Here is a 22,092-nt window from a genome sequence, read left to right as displayed (position 1 = left end):
AGGAACAGAGAACCTCACTATGCACTTAACCGCTCTTTGCTGTCACTATGTGCTAAGCACTGTGGAAAATCAAAACATGCTTCGGGACTTCTTGGGGGTACTTGCCCTGAGGAAGCTGACATTATCCTGGCAAAAAGACCAGGCATAGCATGTCATGGTGGAAGAAGAAAGACATACATTTTTATTATAACTTTTATATTATATAATATAATAATTTATTATTATATTATAAAATAATAATTATTATTATAAAATAATAATAATAATTATTATTTTATTATTGGGCCCTCTGGCCTTAGGCAAGTTGCTTTTCTCTTTTTTCCCTGTAAAATGATAGTACCAATTCTACTCCATTATATCTGGAAGTAAAAATAGATGCTCATGTAATTTTCTCCTTGGAGAGTTCTTTGGGTCCTTATTAAAGAACTATTCTTGTTTTATAGTTTTAAAAACTCATTTCTGTTTTTAAGCCTGTGGCATACAAGGCAAAAGGGCAACAACTAGAGACTGCTGATAGAGCAAAAAACGATAGTTTGGCAACAAGAAAAAAGTCACAGATTATTACAAAGAACAAAACAAAAACTGTTAATAATGTTATTCCATTATGTGAAAGAAAAACATTCCACTTTTTTTAAGGCCCTGAATACATAATTGCAGTATACTACAGTGTACTAATATGTTTACAAAATTTGCATTGTCAAAAATCTATATGCTTTTGTTCTCACTCATAAGTGGGAGTTGAACCGTGAGAATACATGGACACAGGGAGGGGGGCAACACACACCAGGGCCTGTTGGGGAGTGGGGGGCGAGGGGAGGTAACTTAGGGGACAGGTCAATAGGTGCAGCAAACCACCATGGCACACATATACCTATGTGACAAACCTGCACGTTCTGCCATGTATCCTGGAATTTAAAGTAAAAATGGTTTCCATAAAAATAATTTCTGCTCATGGTTTTAAAAAGTCAGATAGTTCACAAGAACTTACAATAAAAAGCAACCATTTCCTCTACTTTCCCCTTTCCTGTACTACTTAGTGTAGTTTCCTGCAGAAACCACTTCGAACTTATTAAACTCTTTCTTCAGTGATTACTTCCATATCTCTTAAAACTCCACTTTATCTATGTTTATCAGTTATAGACATTATCCAAATATAGAAAGTAAATGAAGATTTCATTCAAGTTACTTCTCTGTATTCCCTCAAATTTTATGTCAGGTTCTCTGTTACCTTTGAAACTTTTCTTTCTTCTTGTCCTGTTAACGCTTTTCTAAGTTGAGAATGTGAGCCAATGCCTTTTCCTTTCACCTTTCTTATACTTCTCCCACTCGGTTTCTTAGTGGTACTTTCACATATGTAATATTAATAACATTTATATTGTTCTGTAACCATAATTAATTGTTTAATATGTTTTGACTTTAGGTTGAATCTAAAAGTTGAAAGTGAACCAAAAATATTCATGTGATGACTATATAAATATTTTCATGGCAGAGCCAAGTATTCAGTATTGTACTATGATTACAGCTTTTCTCCTGGGGTTTCCTAACTGTCTTTCCTTTTTTCTCACAGTTTGCCTTCATAGCCGTTGAGTTCTTCTTCGTCTTTATTTTTCCTGAAAGCTTCCTCCTGGAGACTTCTGTCATTGTACTTTGATCTGGAGTGGTTGTTGTGTAGGCCAGTTGCATAGCTGACATCCTGCAACTTTTTTTCTCTGTTTTCTTGGCATGTATCTACTTTTTCCTGGAAGCTGTGTCTTCACACTTTGCTGAATGACATCCTTCAATATTTTTCCAAGAATGGGTTCATAGGAGATAAACATTTAAAAGTTTCTGCCTGGTTGAAAGTGTCCATTCTTTCCATGATCTTGATAGTTTGGATAGAATTCTAGGTTGAAAATTTTTTTTCTTAGAACTCCCTGGATATTGCTTTATTGTTTTCTGATATTCAGTGTTACTGCTAAGTCTCATTCCAGTCTACTCGATATTTCTTACATGATTAACACTTCTCCGCCATCTCTAATGTTCTCCCCCATCTCTAAACGTTTTAGGATCTTTGTTTTCTCCTTGCTGTTCTGAAGTTCACAGTAATGTGTTTAGGAATTTTTTGGCTCATTTTGAGCACTCTGGATCTTCACAATCTTTAAAACTTGTGTCCTTTAGCTTTGGGCAAAATCTCTTACTTTATTTACTCTTCTATTTTCTCTGTATTTGTAGACCTTATTTTAATAAAAATTTGGTCCTTCTAGATGAGTTCTTTTTTTTTTTTTTTTGTATTTTTCTAATTTATCTTCAATCTTCCTACTTCTGGAGACATTTTTCTCTATTTTATCTTCTAGTGTTTCTATTGAGCTTTGTAAATTTCAAGATATTTTGTTCTCTGATTGTTCTTTTAACATAGTATCTTGTTCTTGTTTTACAAATGGATTATTTTCTAAAATCTATCAGAGAATAGGCACTAGAGTATTTTTAAGATTCTTTCCCTCTGTGTGGTTTTTTTTTTCTGTTTGTAAATTTGGCAGTCCTTTTCAACTTTATGGGCTTTCCCCAGGTGCATATTGATCTTTGGTAAGCTGTTCATATTTAAGGATGAGGCAATAGAAAAACTGACTGAGTTCTGTGTACCTGAGTGTAGCTTATCTTTTTTTGAGGGGGCGGGGAATAGCTTCTTAAAAGGCTGTCTTACTTTAGGTGGGGTGGGTCAGGTGCTGATTCTTAATTGGGATTGGTAAGTTCTAGAAAGACTTACCAGGGGCAACAACAAAGTCTATACCAGCTGTCCTAGTTTTTCTCTAACGTTTCATTCTTTTAGATATACCATCCAGTGCTTGTTTGTCTGTTTGCTTTTGTTTGGAGGGTAGGGTCTAGTTGCTAGTATCTGTGAGCAGCAGTGGAGATGGGGATCTTCATTCTCTGTCCCAGTCCCATCCCTAGTCATACCTAGCATTTCTGGGTGAGTCTCTGGATTTTGTTGGGCAAATTGTTTCTTCTCCATGGGTATTCTTGGCACTCATTTCTTCTACCTTACTTAATTAGTTACTATTCTGTTTTCTAATTGCAAAAATTTATTGAAATTTTCTGTCAGCTAACTTCATCTTTATTATTGTGGGTTTATTCCCTTACTGTCATTATAATGAGAGTCCTGAAGGCAGAGCAGGTAAAATCCTGGGCTCAGAAGTTGCAAACACTTAGGAAGACATGAGAGCGTCCTATATTTTAGAAGGCTTTCCATCAGAAATTATAACACTCATATTAATGCATAAAGGCGTTAACTCTTGGCTCTCAAAAAAATGTGGTTTTCAAAAATAACTTAGTCTCTGAAGTCTCTAACTATATAAAGTCCACTATGATCAGGGTAGTAAATGGAAAGTAATAATGATATTTCTGGGCTAGATACTTGTTGAAATGCTTTATTGAATACAGTCTCATTGAATGCTCACAGCAACTGAAGGAGGTAGTGTATTATTTTCCTCAGTTAATATATGAAGAAACTGAGGCACAGTAAAGTTAGGTTCTTGCTCAAATACTGTATGAGTGACATAAACCATGATTTCCTAGCCATGTTGATCTGTACAGGTGTTAAGTGAACTACAGTCTAGTTTATCTTTTTTCCTAGAAGTTAGTGGCTTTTTGGTAAATATTATGGAATGAAACATTTAGAAAAGAAGTCAGTACTGACTTCTCTAGGCTGATATTCCTTGGTAAAGCCAGTAAAGTTAAGGAAAACATTACCTTCCCTCTCTTGTCTCAGACCACAGAGCCAGGATTTTGTGCTGGTCAGTTAGATGTAATAGTCACTCATAGTTTTTAGTACTTGACTGTTATTTACACACACACACTTTTTTTTTTTTTTTTTTTTAAAGAGGCAGGGTTTAATTCTGTTGCCCAAGCTGCACAATTCCTAGCTCACTGCAGTCTGGAGCTCCTGGGCTCAAGTGATCTTCCCACCTCAGCTTCCCTAGTAGCTAGCACTACAGGTGTGCCATCACACCCAGCTTATATATATATTTCTTGTAGAAACAAGGTTTCACCATGTTGCCCAGGCTGATCTTGAAATGCTGGCCTCAAGCAATCCTCCTGCCTCAGCCTCCCAAAATATTGGGATTACAGGTGTGAGCCATCATACCTGGTGGACTATGTTATATATTTAAAGCATATTCCATTTCTAAAGATTTGTTCTATAGTTGTACAGGTGCACAAAGACATGCACAAAAATGTTTACGATATTATTTGTAATAGAACACTGGGAAAACCTAAATATCCATCAGTAGAGGATTGGTTAATTCGTGATAGGCACATGCATCCACACAATGAAATGCTTTATAAAAAAATGAGATGTATGCAGATAGAGAAAAATCTTTGAGTAATATGAAAAAATCATGTACAGTGACCCTACCTGTGTAAGATGTATGTATTATGTGTGCTTGTGTGTTTGTGTACATGTAGAAAGAAATTAGAATATATGAAAGGAAGTGTTAAAGTTTACCAATGTGGTAGCTTTATTACAATTTGCTTTCAGATTTATATTGCATAGCTAATAGGATACCTTGGGATTAAAAAGTTACCTGTCTTATGTAATCACCTTTTATTTTCATTTTATTTAAAAGAATTAATAATTATACATATTCCTGGGATACATAGTGATGTTTCAAATATATAATGCGAGCTTGTCCAGCCTGCAGCCCATGGGCTGCATGTGGCCCAGAATAGCTTTGAATGCAGCCCAACACAAATTTGTCAACTTTCTTAAAACATCATGAGATTTTTTGGGGGATTCTTTTTTTTTTTTTAAAGCTCATCAGCTATTAGTTTTAGTGTATTTTATATGTGGCCCAAAACAGTTCTTTCAGTGTGACCCAGGGAAGCCAAAAGATTGGATACCCCTAATACAATGTATAGTGATGAAATCAGGGTAATTAGCATATCCATCATCTCAAACATTTATCATTTCTTTGTGTTAGGAGCATTCAGTATCCTTCCCCTAGCTATGTGAAACTATATATTATTGTTAACTATAGCCGTCCTAGAGTGGTAGAACTTATTACTCCTATCTAGTTGTCATTTTGTATCCCTTAACAAATCTCTCCTTATTCCTCCCTTTGTCTACCCTTCCTAGCCTGTGGTATACTCTGTTCTCCTTTTTACTTCTATGAGATCAACTTTTTTTTTTTTTTCCCACATATAAGTTTAACTTTCTGTTCCTGGATTTTATTTCACCTAACATAATGTCCTCCAGTTCCATCCATGTTGCCATGAATGACAGGATTTCATTCTTTTTTGTGGCTGAATAGTATTCCATGGTATATATTATATAGCACATTTTCTTTATGCACCCATCTGTTGTTGGACACCTGGGTTAATTTCATATCTTGGCTATTGTGAATAGTACCACAGTAAATGTGGGGGTGCAGTGTCTCTCTGATATAATGATTTCCTTTCCTTGGATAAATTCTCAGTAATAGGATTGCTGGATCATATGGTAGTTCTATTTGTAGCTTTTTGAGGGACCTCATACTATTCTCCATAGTGGTTATAACTAGTTTGCATTCCCACCAAAAGTATATGAGTTCCCTTTTTTCTGCATCCTCGCCAGCATTTTTTTTTTTTTTTTTTTTTTGTTAATAGCCAGCCTACCTGGGGTGAGATGATACCTCATTGTGTTTTTTTGTTTTGTTTTGTTTTTACTATAGTTTTATTTTATTTTTTTTTTAATTCTTATCATACTTTAAATTTTAGGGTACATGTGCACAATGTGCAGGTTAGTTACATATGTATACATGTGCCATGCTGGTGTGCTGCACCCATTAACTCATTGTGGTTTTGATTTGCATTTCCCTGATGATTAGTAGTGATGAGCAGTTTTTCATATATTTGTTGACCATGCGTATGACTTCCTTTGAGAAATGTGTTTTGGGATCATTTGCCCATCTTAAAATCAGTTTTATTTTGTTTTGCTTTGTTTTTTGCTGTTGAGATATTTCAGCTCCTTGTATATTTTAGATATTAATCTTCCGTTGGATGGTTAGTTTCCAGATATTTTCTCCCATTGTGTAAGTTGTCTTTTACTCTGTGATTGCTTTCTTTGCTGTGCAGAAGTTTTTAGTTTGATACAATCCCATTTGTTTATTTTTGCTTTTGTTGCCTATGCTTTTGAGATCTTATTTATAAAATATTTGCCCACACTGATATACTGAAGCATTTCCTGTATGTTTTCTTCTAGTAGTTTTATTATTTTGGGTGCTATATTTAGGTATTAGATGCATTTTGAGTTGGTTTTTATATAGAGTGAGAGGTAGGCATCTAATTTCATTCATAAAATATATAATTTGGCACGATGGCTCACACCTGTAATCCCAGCACTTTGGGAGGCTGAGGTGGGCAGGTCACTTGAGGTCGGGAGTTCGAGACCAGCCTGACCAACATGGAGGAACCCCATTTCTACTAAAAATACAAAATTAGCCAGGTGTGGTGGCAGGTGCCTGTAATCCCAGCTACTTGGGATGCTGAGACAGGAGAATCGCTTGAACGCAGGAGGTGGAGGTTGTGGTGAGCCAAGATTGTGCCATTGCACTCCAGCCTGGGTGACAAGAGTTTTTTGAGAAACTCTGTCTCAAAAAAAAAAAAAAATCTATCTATCTGTATCTCCGTATTTCATATGGATATCCAGTTTTCCCAGCACTGTTTATTGAAGAGACTGTCCTTTCCCCCATGAGTGTTCTTGGCACCTTTGTCAAAAATCATTTGGTTGTAGGCTGAGTGTGGTGGCTCATGCCTGTAATCCTAGCACTTTGAGAGACTGAGGCAGGCGGATCACTTGAGGTCAGGAGATCAAGACCAGCCTGGCCAACATGGTGAAACTCCATCTCTACTAAAAATACAAAAATTAGCCAGGGGTATTGGACACCTGTAATCCCAGCTACTCAGGAGGCTGAGGCAGGAGAATCGCTTGTACCCAGGAGGTGGAGGTTGCAGTCAGCTGAGATCACGCCATTGCTCTCCAGCTCTGGGTGACAGAGCAGAACTCCGTCTCAGAGGAAAAAAAAAAGGAAAAAAAATGCTACTGATTTTTGTATATTGGTTTTGTTATTTTGCAGCTTTACTGAGTTTATCAGATCTGAGAGTTTTTTGATAGAGTCTTTAGATTTTTCCATTTATATAAGATCATATTACCTGCAAACAGGGACAATTTGACTTCTTCCTTTCCAGTTCGGATGCCCTTTCTTTCTCTTGCCTAATTGCCCTGGCTAGGAGGAATTGTTACGTCTGATGGGGAATGTAGGAACTTTAAATTCTATGTCCTTAACTACTATTTTGTTTTACCATGAGCATGTACATTTTATAACATTAAAAAAACAAAGCATGATAGTTTTCAGTATTATAGCAACAATCACTAACCAGCCCTTGGTGATTCAGATTTCCTTGGTGAGTTAGAAATCTAATGGGAGCAGTTTGGGAATCTATATCCTACCATTTATTTCAAGTGGTTCCCATGGTCAGATAACTGTGCTAGAGAAAAAGTGAATTGCATACAAATATGCATAATTAAGATTAAGAGGAAATCACTATAGAAAGGAAATTGAAAGAATGAGACTGCTTTGAATGATGCTCAACGAAGAAATTATAAAATTTGGAGATGATAAATGATTCTCTAGGAAATTATCAAATCTTAGAGATGGTAAACCTAGCTTATTTCAGATAGATATGGAAGAAACTGAAAAACATATGAGAGCTATTGCCTCACCTGTATCACTGGTGAATTATTTCAAATCTTCATGAAACACCTAATTCCTAATCTATTTAAAGTATTTCAGAGCAGAGAGAAAAAAGTAGTTTGTGAGCTCTGCTGAAAAAGCCAATATAACACCAACTCCAAAGCACGGCAAAGATTATGTATGCTTTAAAACTTAATTGTTCTAAGATTGCGGTTAAAATATTTTATAAATATTATTTGAAAAAGTAATACACCATGTCTAAATGAAATTCATTCCAGGAGTCAAAGGAAGGTTCTATGTTAGGAAATCCGTTAATACACTTACTTATATCTTTATATACTTACTAATATCGATGGACCAAAGAGAAAAATTATGATCTTTTAGTTTTCCGTGCAAAATCTGCATATGATAAAATTAACGTCTTTATGTGGTTTTTGAAAATATAAAACCCAAAACAAGATTCTTAGAAGAACAACAGGACTAGAACTAGCTTTTTGTTTTTCTTTTTTTTTTTTTTGAGATGCAGTTTCCCTCTTGTTGCCCAGGCTGGAGGGCAATGGCGTGATCTCGGCTCACTGCAACCTCTGCCCCCTGGGTTCAAGTGATTCTTCTGCCTCAGGCTCCTGAGTAGCTGGGATTACAGGCATGTGCCACCATGCCCGGGTGATTTTGTATTTTTAGTAGAGATGGGGTTTCTTCATGTTGGTCAGGCTGGCCTCGAACTCCTGACTTCATGATCCGCCCACCTTGGCTCCCAAAGTGCTGCGATTACAGGCATGAGCCACCGCACCCGGCCTTAAGAGTTTCTTTAACCAGAGATATTGGCAGAGTGTTAGCCAGTATCATGCTTAATGATAAAACACTAGAAATGATCTTGTTAAAGTTTGGAACAAGACCATAAATCAGTTGCTGCCCCAAGTAAAATCTCAGTTTATTCTGACAAATGATTCTAAGGATTATTTAGAAGAATAAGTATATGAGGATAATTCAGAAATTTCTAAACAGCGAAAAAATTGAGGGGTTGACTAATCCTATCAGATATTTAAATATTATAAAGCTAAAGTAATTAAAACACTGGGTTACAGCTCCAGGACTAGCATACAAAACTGTAACATAAGGAGCCCAGAAATAAGCACATATAAATATAGGAGTTGCTTTTCAAGTTAATGGAGAAAAGATGAGTTTTTAAATAAATGGTTAACTTTTTCTTTAACCATTTTTGCGGGGGGAGACAGAGTCTTCCTCTGTTGCCCAGGCTTAAGTGAAGTAAAACCATCATAGCTTACTGCACCCTCGAACTCCTAGGCAAAAGTGATCCTCCCACCTCAGCCTCCTGAGTAGCTGGGACTATAGGCATGTGCCACCACATCCAGTTAATTTTTAACTAAATTTTTTTTTCATATAGATGAGATCTCACCATGTTGCCAGGGCTGGTCTTGAACTCCTGGCCTCAAGCAGTCCTCCTACCTTGGCCTCCCAGAGTGTTGCAATTACAGGCATGAACCACTGCTCCTGGCCTCACTAGTTAACTATTGAGGAGGATCAAAAGGATATCTGATTTGTTTCTCATTCCAAAATAAATTCCAGTTTGGTCAGACTTGTATATTTTCAATATTAATCATAAACATTCTAGAAGAAAACATGTATAAAGACCTTTTTTCTAAGTCTAGCAAGCCCAAAAGTCCTAAAGGGGAAATGACAAGCTTGTATAAAAATTGGAAAATTCTGTATCACCAAAACAGCTTTTTTGGAAAAAACAGATAAACTAGAAAACAACATGTGCAATATGATCTGGCTTCTGCCTAAGTCATCAGCTCCATCTGCTGCATTCCCTCCTCCCCATCAATTCTACACACACTTAACAGCTACACTCTGGTCTTTCCTTCCTGAGGGTGCTCAGTAAATAGTCATTGAATAAATGAATTAATTCCGTGACAGTTTGCAGGTCAATATGTATAATATAATAAAACCTTTTTTTTTATGAGATGGAGTTTCAGTCTGTCACCCAGTCTGGAGGGCAGTGGCGTGATCTCGGCTCACTGCAACCTCCGTCTCCCAAGTTCAAATGATCCTCTCACCTCAGCCCCCCCCCGAGTAGGTAGAATTACCAGTGTGCACCACCACACCTGGCTAACTTTTGTATTTTTAGTAGAGATGGGTTTCACCGTGTTGGCCAGACTGATCTTGAACTCTTGATCCCAAGTGATCTGCCCTCCTTGGCCTCCCAAAGTGCTGTGATTACAGGCATGAGCCACCACCCCTGGCCATAATAAAACTTCTTAAAATGAGTAAAGAAGATTAACAGTCTATTTAAAGTTGCCAGAGAACAAGTTGGGCAAGTCAGGAAAAGAAATGCAAATGGCTAACAAATATAAAACTTTTAATAAATACCAATTAAAACAGCATTGAGATTCTGTTTCCCTTCTTGAACACTACCTCCTCATTTCTAACCATTTCCTTGGTATCTTCCCAAAATGTCAACAAACCATACTGTGATCTCCTTTTAGGTCTTCCCTCTGTCTAGCATATACCTGGCATATATTAGATGCATTGTTATATAAACAAAAGTATTTAAGATATGTAATGATCCCCTAAGAGGCGTCAAGTGGGCAGAAAAGAGTAGAGGATTGGGGCTGCATGACCTTCCCTTTTTAAACTCCCCTTTTCCTCATAGTTCCCTTGATGGTGTTAACCTGCCTGTTTATTCTCTTTGCCCTTTTACATTTCTTCAGAAGGACATGCTCCTTAGTGGCAGAAACAGGAACTTCTTCCAGTGCTGGTCAGCCAGCAAACATCACTCTTTTTTGTGTATGTAAACAAATGGCTGTTATTGTTGTGATACAATTGCTTAATCGTTAATAGGTGCTTTTTTTGAAGTCCTGTGAATACTTTTGTTCAGACTTAATACCATAGCATCTCAGATACCTTATCTTCCTTTGAGTGTTTTGGAAAAATAGACTAAAACTGCTCTCTCTATACAAAAGTTTGTGTTATTTGAAAAGATACAACAGGGATGCCTAGTGTTTATTTTAAGATAAGATTATAATATCTGCATAGTAGAAACCTCCAGCTTTTAGAGTTATGATTTTGTAATCTGAAATCCTATTTTTTGAGTCTAATATTTACTTGTGCTAGCAAGTCTAGAAATACTTGTTGAAAGACTGGAATGATTAATGTAGATCCTTGAACACTTTCATGCTCTAAAAAAAGGACAGACAAATTTTGTTTGTTTTAAAGAAGAGTAGTGTAGCCATATTAAACACATTTGGAAAATAAGAGGGAAAACCCGACTCTTAATCTCATCTAAAAAAATCGTGATAGACTTTTTAAAAATAGTTTCCAAATTTGTATTTATGTGGTTAAAATTAGGTATCTTGCCTTTCTTCCCCACTTGATAAATCCTTAGCATTTTTCCATGTTGTTATATCATTTAAAGACCGTCACTTTAAATGGCTGCATAATAGTCTCTTAGTCACATGGTCCCATTGTATGTGCAGTGCTTATGAAGAAGAGTGGGTGGTACCTTGTTTCTTTAAAAATGTGACTTGTAACAAAAAATTTATTCTAAGAAAATTGCTAATCATATGGATTTTGATAAATAGGAGAATGATGACCTTATTGCAAAGCAGTGACTTTTTGTTTGTAAACATATGAACCTGAAACTTGAGGAAGTTGTTTGTCAGTTGTGAGTATTATGCCATCTATTAGATAGATATTTTGAGACGTTACAAATAAGTTGGGTAGCTGCTTATTTTTGAAGGGAGATTTTTGTTGTGAATCTTAATGTTAACATTATGTTATTTTATAGATCATGGAGCTTTGTGGTGCAACAAGACTTGGTTATTTTGGAAGAAGTCAGTTCTACATTGCTTTGAAACTTGTAGCTGTTGCCCAGTCTGGTTTCCCTTTAAGAGTGGAAAGTATAAATACAGGTAAATACAGAGTACACTAGTAACTGAAAGAAAATAGGCTTCTATTACAAATGAAGTCAAGTCAATAGAACTCTTGTGTCTTTCTGATCTTATTAGTGGCATTTGTGACCTTGAGTGAAGTGTCGTGACTTTATTCCTACTACCTTGCATTTCTCACTTGAAAATACTAGAAAAATATGTCTGACCTGTATTACGGCATGGTATATGTACTTCATCTGTATTTGACTATATGTACTGTTCAAATGGCAATTTTTTAAGAATTAATTTACCAAAAGTTGTTCAGAAATATTTTAGGTGAATAGTTTTATTAAGGTAAATGATGAATTACAGCGACCATCTTCATATATAGCATCCCTGTGCTCTTCATTTCCAATAAAACAACATTATACTTTGTATTTTTGTTTGTTTGTTTGTTTGGGAAGGCTGTGGAGGCTCCAGTTGAAATTAAGAAGTAACAGTTAACCTAAACTTTTTGATCGATAGAGACAATATTAAAATATTGGCAGACTAAAATCTAGTTACAGACATCTGACCACATTACAAGTTTGTATTAGTCCGTTTTCACACTGCTATAAAGAAATCCCTGAGACTGGGTAATGTATAAACAAGAGAGGTTTAATTGACTCACTTCTGCATGGCTTGGGAGGCCACAGGAAACCTACAATCGTGGCATAAGGTAAATAGAAAGCAAGGCACATCTTACGTGGCCACAGGAGAGAGAGAGAGAGAGCAAGGGGGAATAGCCACAGACATTTAAACCGTCAGATCTCATGAGAACTTGCTCACTATCACAAGAGCAGCATGGGGGAACCACCCCCATGATCTAAGCACCTCTCATGTGGGAATTAGAATTCAAGATGAGATTTGGGTGGGAACACAGAGTCAAACCATATCAAAGTGTTACATCAGATAATTTGTTTTTCAAGTATTTAGAGGCTTGTTGATGTGAAAGAAGATAGAAATTCTATAAAGATAGGCACTTAAATGCAGAGGGTTCTTTCATTTTCATAGAGTAAAGGGGAAAGAGAAAAATTAAGATTTCAAAAATAATCTGTACAGAAAAATTTCTGTAAAATTCTGTAAATATCAGAATTTGTAGAAATAGTTTTAAGTACCAGTTTAGTTTATTGGTCAGTGGAGGTTTTCATTGTGGACCTCTAGTTTGCCATACGTCATTCTTTTAGTGTTGGGAGTTTACATTCTTTTCAGGTAATTTTGAATTCTTTTACATGTATATTGAATAAGCTTAATAGTTTCCCTCCTTCATATGGAGGTTCTAAAGAGAGACGAAGGTAATCATATAACGGAGGTAAGTACGCTTTCCTCTGAAATGATTTTGTAGCTGTATTTTTTCTGGTCTAAAAGTATCACTTATGATTTACCTGCAAACAGTTTCTCAGTCCTTCATCTTTCTTCTCTATTTAAAATTGAATGTAGAATATCTGGCTGTAGGAGAGCCATAAGCCAGACTACAGTGGATAGATAGAATACTCTGTACCATGTTTTTGGTGGGTGAACAATAAGGTATTTTTAGGAATTTCTGCCATGAAAATTTCTAAATCTAGTCTCAGACTTAGTGACATATTCTGTGTTTTACTTAGAGGTCTAAAATCTTACTTTAAAGACCCGGTGTGAGTAGAAGCAGCTTAGGCTTTGGGGTCTGACTCATCTAGGTTTAGATCCTGTCAGTTACTACAAGCATGACCTTGGCATCATGGAGCCTCAGTTTTCTTATCTGTAAATAGGAGCTTTGCAGGGGTACTGTGGTTACGAGGTGAAATAAATATTCAGTGACAAGTATAGGGCCAAACATACGTAGGCATTTGATGTAGCCATTGTTATCACTCATTAGAAGGACAATTTGGTTTTATTACTTCTTTCTAGATAAGAGTCTCCCTAAATAATGTAAGGGAGATGATGGTCCAAATTTTGTGGTGATAGACATTTTGTGTCTCTTGTTTCTGTATCCATTTTTACAAAAATTCTAATATCTAATTCATGTCTTATTTTAGTTTTCAATATATATGTCCTTTTTTATTTTGAAATAATGATTACTTTGTGGTTAACAGTAAAGGACCTTCCTCTGCCAAGATTTGTTGCTTCAAAGAATGAACAGGAATCTCGCCATGCAGCCTCATATTCTTCAGATTCTGAAAATCAAGGGTCATATTCTGGTGTAATTCCCCCACCACCTGGCAGGGGGCAAGTGAAAAAGGGATCCGTAAGCCATGATACAGTTCAGCCTCGTACATCTGCAGATGCACAGGTAATCACATGCACGTAAATATTAGCAGTTGATGCCCTGTGCAAATGCTTCACTAAAGCTCTTATTGGTAGCTTAATAATTAAAATGTCTCCTTAAAATTAAAATTTTAAAATAATATTCTTTTCTAGGAACCTGCATCCCCAGTAGTTTCACCACAGCAATCCCCACCAACTTCTCCACACACATGGAGGAAGCACAGCCGTCATCCCAGCGGTGGGAATAGTGAGAGGCCTCTTGCGGGACCTGGGCCATTTTGGTCTCCCTTTGGTGAAGCACAATCAGGTATTTAGAGATTGATTGATTAGAGTGTTATTGTGTTGCCCAGGCTGGTCTTGCACTCCTGGGTTCAAATGATCCTCCTGCCTCAGCCTCCTGAGTAGGTGGGGATTATAGGCTTGTGCCACAGAACCTGGCTTAGACATTTTTTGAAAGTAACAATTATTTAGGGTTGTAAATTGAAGGAAACTTGATAGTATTCCTTCAGGAGTTGCCTCCCAGATAGTTTTTAATTGTAAGTTTAAGTTAAATAGAAGCAAAAACCAACTATGGAAATTTGTAAGTGGATACATTGCTTTGAAAAGTGGTAATTGCATTTATGTGTATCTGTGATGTTTAGACAAGTTTATGGATACCAGATTCTCTAAAGGTAAAATGAATAATTATTTCCCAGAATATTATGTATATATTACATAAATTTTATTGACAAGGAGAGCACAAAATAATTGAAGATATTTAAATGAGGTATAATTTCTAATTGAACAGAAAAGATTCCATTTTGGAAATTGTTAGATTTCTTCAGAGTAAGAGTTGGAAAGAAAACTTCCTTGTAACTTAAGTTTTTTCCTCAAACATGAGTCAGCATGTTTACCCATTCTCCTTATAGGTTCTTCTGCTGGTGATGCAGTGTGGTCAGGGCATTCCCCACCTCCACCTCAAGAAAACTGGGTCAGTTTTGCAGATACTCCACCAACCAGTACTCTTTTAACCATGCATCCTGCTTCTGTCCAGGTGTGACATTTTATTGGTATTGCATTTTTATTTGCTTCATTCAGAGTATTGCTCCAGTCATCGTTTTTATATTTTGCTGTTGCAGATTTTATAAATGCAAATCCACTCATTTATTTAAAAGCAAAATTCTGCTCTGTGCATTTCAAATCTGTTATCATTGGAATGTTTCAGCTGATTTTATTTCTGTTTCTGATTTCCTAGTGAAGTTTTGAAAGGTTTCTGCATCTGGAAATATATTTGCTTGGCTTTCTTAGCACATTTTCATAACTTTCTGTTGCTTACATAATTGCTGTCATTCTACTCATTTCTATAATCATTGTGCAAAAACATATCCAATAATCTGACTGTAACAGATATGTGGTTTTACATTTTAAATATCCACAAAAAGCAAGTTTTACTTTCAAAAACAAATAACCTAGCAATCTTGGTCCATATAATCATGTAGGTAGATATTGTACTGAGGAAAAAATGTTTCATTACAGGACCAGACAACAGTACGAACTGTAGCATCAGCTACAACTGCCATTGAAATTCGTAGGCAATCCAGTAGTTATGATGATCCCTGGAAAATAACAGATGAACAAAGACAGTATTATGTAAATCAGTTTAAAACCATTCAGCCTGATCTAAACGGATTTATTCCAGGTGAGTTGTTGAAAACAGAAGTTCTTCTAGATGGGACAGGAGAATCTCAATTTCATAATCTCAAAGACATTGTTTTATTGGTCATAGATTTTAATTATAAAATAATTATCAGATTATTTGTCTAAAAAGAATTTATAATCACTGGGGGCCAAAAACATGACATATTCACATATTAAAAATATCTTTTCCCAGTTAAAAAAGTCTAAGACTCTTACATTCTGTTCGTGGATCCGTAAGTTCAGAATAACATTAAACAACACTGTTTTAATATTTCAGGATCTGCAGCTAAAGAGTTTTTTACAAAATCAAAACTTCCTATTCTTGAACTTTCTCATATTTGGTAAGTGTGGTATATCATTAGTTGGGTAACTGGGTTGCTTCCAAGGAGTTTCTAGCAGGTAGATTTTAGAGCCTTAAAAAATAAACAACTAACCCCTTCAAGAATGCTGTCAAAGAACTCAGTATTGCCTTACAATAGCCAGCTTCTCTCTTATTCTGCAGAAAAGAAATAAGTGATACTGATACAGTAGTTCTTTGTAAAGAACTAAAATTCTTTAAGCTGTATCAGCTGGTTTTTTGTTGCTAGCATAATGCATGAGATAAAAGTTAGTTTGCACATACATGGTTATATTTATCCCATTGGTTTTTTATCAAGTTTAGTAAGTCCTATACCATGCCATAAGTTTAGGAATGGTGTTAGCTTCCATTTAACCAGAGACTTAAGAATAGCTGTGTTGGAATATGGTTCTAATTGGCTATTAGAACACAAAGTGTAATCACAAATTACTTTATAAAAACAGGCCGGGGCCGGGTGCAGTGGCTCATACCTGTAATCTTAGCACTTTGGGAGGCCGAGGCAGGCGGATTACCTGAGCTCAGGAGTTTGAGACCAGCCTGGGCAACATGGTGAAACCCTGTCTCTACAGAAAAATTAGCCGGGCATGGTGGCACACGTCTGTAATCCCAACTACTGGGGAGGCTGAGGCACGAGAATCGCTTGAACCTGGGAGGTGGAGGTTGCAGTGAGCCGAGATTGTGCCATTTCACTCCAGCCAGGGTGACAGAACGAGATTCTGTCTCAAAAAAACAAAAACAAGCAAAAAGAAAACACAAGCTGGGTGTGGTGGTTCACGCCTGTAATTCCAGCACTTTGGGAAGCCAAGGCAGGCAGATTGCTTGAGCCCAGGAGTTCAAGACCAGCCTGAGCAACATGGTGAAACCCTGTCTCTATAAAAAATAAAAAAATTAGCAAGGTGTGGTGGTGCAAGCCTGTAGTCCTGGCTACTTGGGAGGCTTACATGGGAGGATTGCTTGAGTCCAGGAAGCAGAGTTTGCAGTGAGCTGAGGTCATACCACAGCACTGTAGCCTGGGCAACAGAGTGAGACTCTGTCTCAAACATAAATAAAAAACGATTATCAGATAAACATAAATGTTAATTCCAGTGTGTATCAATGTTATTTCTCTATATTCTAAATCATTTTTAATAGGTTCTTGGTAGCGTAGAGTGCTGTAGTACAAGGTAGGTAGATAACACCTAAAACTGAAAACTCAAAAACTAGTAATATATTCATGCTATTTATATAGTTTAAGGCAATAAAGACAAAAGTGGTTGTCTGTATCTAGGAAAGGGCATAGACAGCAAGGTGGAGTGGCTGTATTTCTGTTTCAAGCCTTGCAGTTCTACTCAGTGATTTAAAGTATGTACATGTCAGCTGGGTGCGGAGGCTTACGCTTGTAATCCCAGCACTTTGGGAGCCCGAGGCAGGTGGATCACATGAGGTCAGGAGTTCGATACCAGCCTGGCCAAAATTAGCCAGGCGTGGTGGCGCGTGTCTGTAATCCCAGCTACTCAGGAAGCTGAGGCAAGGGAATCGCTTGAACCCAGGAGGTGGAGGTTGCAGTGAGCCGAGATTGCGCCACTGCACTCCAGCCTGGGTGACAGAGTGAGATTCCATCTCAAAAAAATAAAAACAAAAAATAAAGTACATACATGGTGAATTTTGATAACATAAAATCAAACTTTTAAAAAATGTCACTAACTTATTACGTATGCCTTCTAAAAATGCATGTGAGTTACAGGTCATTCTTTTTGGTGACCTTAATTATTGGGGCCGCTTGTTAGAGAATTTCAAACACACAGGAAAGCTTAAAGAAGAGTACCAAAACATTCATATACTACCACCTAGATTCTGCAGGTAACATTTTGCTACGTTTGCTATATTACACATCTTTCTGTGTATGGGATTTTTATAATTACTGAGTTTTTGCACTTTCTCATGGAAAATATTTCTCTTGCTTCTTTTTGAGAAATAAAAGGATCCAAAGCAGAATGTGATTATATTCACAATAAACTTATCTTCTAGGGAACTCTCAGACTTTGATAAAGATGGTGCATTGACACTGGATGAGTTTTGTGCTGCTTTTCATCTGGTGGTTGCTAGGAAGAATGGCTATGATTTACCAGAAAAACTTCCTGAAAGCTTAATGCCCAAACTGATTGATTTGGAAGATTCAGCAGGTAAGATTGGGAGCTGAAGAGAGCTGTTTGCATGCCTTGATAAACATAATGCTTGATTCTGAAAGAAAAATCAAGATAGAGGTTAACCTTAGCTTAATAGCTTAGATATTTCATCAAGTGTACATAGATAGATTTGTCATCAGAATAGGATGTATGGGCCAAGCTTGGATTTGTCTTGTTCAGTCTATTTTTAAAAATAAAAATGAGTAATATATACCACTGTTTTACCTTTGTATTTGTGACTTGCCGAGATTTGAAGAGCATTTCAGTGTCTTGTTATTTTGCTATCCTTTAATTGTGATATATATATTGTCTCAAGTGGGTAAAGTAACCCATCTTCATTATAAACATTTTTCTCTTTAATATGTCTTAATTTGTTGAAGGGAAATTACCTGGTTCATCATTAGACCTTTACAGTTGTAAGTATTTTTCTTTAAAACACCAAGCTCTCTTCTGCAGACTCTAAAGAAATCTGGACTTTTTGTGTATGATTTTAGAGAATGCTGTGTTGTTAACAAGAATGCTAAATGTTCATATTTATTGGGACCTTTCTTTCTTTCTTCCTTTTCTTTTTTTTTTTCTTTTTTCTTTTTTTTGAGATGGAGTCTCGTTCTGTCACCAGGCTGGAGTGCAGTGGCACGATCTCGGCTCACTGCAGTCTCCACCTCCCGGGTTCAAGCGATTCTCCTGCCTCAGCCTCCTGAGTAGATGGGACTACAGGCACGCACCACCATGCCCCACTAATTTTTGTATTTTTAGTAGAGACGGGGTTTCACCATGTTGGCCAGGATGGTCTCTATCTCTTGACCTCATGATCTACCCGCCTCAGCCTCCCAAAGTGCTGGGATTACAGGCGTGAGCCACCGTGCCCGGCCTGGACCTTTCTTTAAAAAGAATATCAAGGGCTAAAAATTAGTACATTTTTCTTAAATTCTGAGTGAATAAAAGCAAACCTAATGTTTAATTCTTAATGAGCCTAATTAAAATAAATTATTGTCTTCAGTGTTTCTATCTAAATTATTTGGATATGATGATGGAAAGAATTTTATACTTTTAAAAGGGAAGTTCAAATAGAATTTGGCTCTCAAATGGGCATTTATCTATCAGGCAGCATCTCTTTAACCTAAAAATATACATGGTCTGACTTAGTTGTCTAAATTACGCAGAAGGAATCAGATGCATGAAATTAGTGTCACAAAGAGACTCCTTGGAGTCAGTAATCTGAATGTGCTTCTAGTTTTGCTAATTTCATCTGTGACCCTGGGCAAGTTCTAATCATTTACTGTATTTTTCCCTTCTGTTTCTCCACCTGAAATGTGGATTTTGATGCCATTCACATTTCAGGACCTGAATTGTACACTGACCTTTTATCAACGAATAGGTTGATTCTAAAAATATGGCATTGATTTTAATTTCTTAAGCACATTTTTCTATGATAATCCTAGGATTTGGGGATCATTTTAGTTAGTTGTGAAGCGTCAGCCTCTGACTTGAGCTGAAAGCGTAGTGTCTTTATTAGGTAATTTTGATTCAAAGTACTTTAATTTACCTACTTAAGAAATAAAAACATCTTCGTTGTTAAACACCTGTGATAGTAACCAAAAGAGAAGAACATGTGGTAACTTCACACTTTCAGTGTCATTGATTTAGAAATTGGACTTGGACCTAGAGCTTTTATATGACTTAAAGCCTTTGAAAACCGACAGCACAATAATACAAGAAACTAATTTAAATGAAGTTTAATCTCTTGTAGGTGATTTTGTAGAGGCTTGTCTGATTCTGTCATCTGTTATATTTGTCAGTGAATCTGGCTTTTGCATATATTTAATGAGTTTCTTTTTCCTTTATTTAATTTAAATAAAAAACAAGTTCTTTGTAAATTGGATCTATAAGGTTGATGGTTCAGGAAGAAGTTTTTTTCTGGGCATTTATCTTTTTGTCTAATTTTATACCTGTTAGATCTGTTTAACAAAGACAGACTGATTTTATTGCCTGTGTATATCTGTGCACTGTTGCTCTAAATATAATTTTAAAAGTATCACGGACCCAGATAGTTTTTTCCCCCCTCACAGCATATGGTTTTCTGACCAAATTTGTTGTAAACATTCGGATCACACGGTATTATATTACATTCAAATCTGCTTTTCATATTTACAAATGATAAATTTTGGTATTCTGTTGATTCTGGGGTGATATAATATAAATTATCATTTTTCTTCCACCTATCATAAACCTGAGATTCACATGACCAAAGGTCCTTTGAGTATAGAAATTGTCTTGTGACACTGTGGGTCCGTCAGTATCCATAAAAATCATTATAAAAAAAATTAGCAGGGTGTGGTGGTGTGCACTTGTTGTCCCAGCTACTCGGGAAGCTGAGGCAGGAGAATTGCTTGAACCCAGGAGGCGGAGGTTGCAGTGAGCTGAGATCACGCCACTGCATTCCAGCCTGGGTGACAGAGTGAGGCTCCGTCTAAAAAAAAAAAAAAATTATAAAAATAGCTGTGTTTTTAAAAGGTCACAGTTAAGAGGGTAATACTCAAATAGTTTCTTTTGGCTGACATTAGAATTTATTGTAAATATTCCTCTGTGGAGCCTTTCTGACTATAGGCAAAGGTGGTTTCTCTCATTTCTGATCTCTCATAGCATTTTCTACATGCTAATTACTGAAACATACCACACTAAATCCTGTTTTGTTTTTTTTTCCCCCTTTCTATCACTGTACTCTGAATTCCTTGAAACAAGGGAAATGTATCCTATTTATTGTAGTATGCTCAAAACATACAACTTTGCCAGGTACTGCACTAATATTGGATGAATTAATTCTACATGTGTGCCATTTTCAAAGGAAGATATTTTTCTTGATGTTTTTCTACCTTTGAAAATACAGCGATTTGTTACCCTAGGTTTATGATGTTGGGACATACTGAAACATTAGTTCCACAAATATTCTATACTTAAAGTTTAACTCTTAGAAGCAAATAGATGGTGAGCAGTGGTCATTTGAGTTACAGCTCCTTGGAGTAACATGCTAGGCTTTCTATAGGCATGCAAACATGGGTGGGGTAAATGTGCATTTTTTCCAAAATTACTTGAACAGGTATGCAGGGTTAAATCATAGATAAAATAGAACTACCAAGGATTATAGGTAGAAGTACTTCTGTCGACCTGAATTAGAATATTTAATAACATCAGCACTGAATTTAACAGCTAAAATAGAAAGGGAGACTTGATTTTTGTTGTCTTACAAAAGAAAGCATACAAAAATTCATCTGCAGAAAGAGCTTTCTGAAGCTGAATTAAAGAATATTTAGCTTTTTAAGAATGTTTGTCTTCTTTAAAAAAAAAAAAAAAAGATTAAGATGACCTGCTACAAACACGTTGAGGTACTCTACATTTTAATGTCTAAAGAATCTTCTCCTTTGCAAAGCACAGTTGCAATTTTATGTGTACTTCTGTGATTGTTTGATACATATCTTTCTCTCAAACTAGACTAGAGCCTTCTAGGAAGGTAGGAACTGGATCAGTTTTGTTCATTATATCTCAATGCCTAGCAAGGTGCAAATTGAGTACAGGAATAGACAGACATTCACATTGTTGAAATGATTAAATGACTGAGCCAATGATTTTTAACTATTTTCTACCTTTACACCACACTACTCACATGTGCAATTCAGCAATCTCTGAGATGCTGAAAGAAGGAAAGGGATATGTGCTTCCCTGTCTCCATCTCCTTCTGCATGATCCCTACTTTACACAGTAGATTTGGACACATGTTTCATTGTTAGGGTGCATTGCATGGATCTATAAACTCTGAGAAGTACTTCCAACACGAATTTTTTTTAAGCCAGAGAAGAGAAGGCACATGAGACTTTCCATACATAGTTTACTAGAAATCCACACAAATTCAGATTTGAGACTACCTTGGTACAAGTAAATCACTGTTAAGAGTTTCTCTTATATTCATCCAGAAATTTTTAACATATATATAAAAACCTACACACAGGTATTGGTGT

General features: G+C 36.3%; 1 protein-coding gene across 8 annotated transcripts in view; it reads left to right on the top strand.

Annotated features, from left to right (window-relative positions):
* Nucleotides 1-22,092, top strand: part of REPS1 (RALBP1 associated Eps domain containing 1) — an 84,602-nt gene that overhangs the window by 29,405 nt on the left and 33,105 nt on the right. For 5 of the 8 annotated variants that reach the window (XM_054492693.2, XM_054492688.2, XM_054492690.2 and 2 more), the window contains exons 2-8: nt 11,515-11,638; nt 13,708-13,904; nt 14,033-14,186; nt 14,788-14,912; nt 15,395-15,557; nt 15,834-15,897; nt 17,922-18,076. In XM_054492693.2, the coding sequence (XP_054348668.1) occupies nt 11,515-11,638; nt 13,708-13,904; nt 14,033-14,186; nt 14,788-14,912; nt 15,395-15,557; nt 15,834-15,897; nt 17,922-18,076 (982 nt within the window). The remainder of the gene's footprint in view (nt 1-11,514; nt 11,639-13,707; nt 13,905-14,032; nt 14,187-14,787; nt 14,913-15,394; nt 15,558-15,833; nt 15,898-17,921; nt 18,077-22,092) is intronic. The other 3 variants (XM_063666657.1, XM_063666656.1, XM_054492691.2) reach the window with 1 other exon arrangement.

Source organism: Pongo pygmaeus, chromosome 5 (genome assembly GCF_028885625.2).
Source record: "Pongo pygmaeus isolate AG05252 chromosome 5, NHGRI_mPonPyg2-v2.0_pri, whole genome shotgun sequence".
NCBI lineage: Eukaryota > Metazoa > Chordata > Mammalia > Primates > Hominidae > Pongo > Pongo pygmaeus.
The sequence above is the reverse complement of the archived record's forward strand: the minus strand, read 5'-3'. Positions and strand labels throughout refer to the sequence as shown.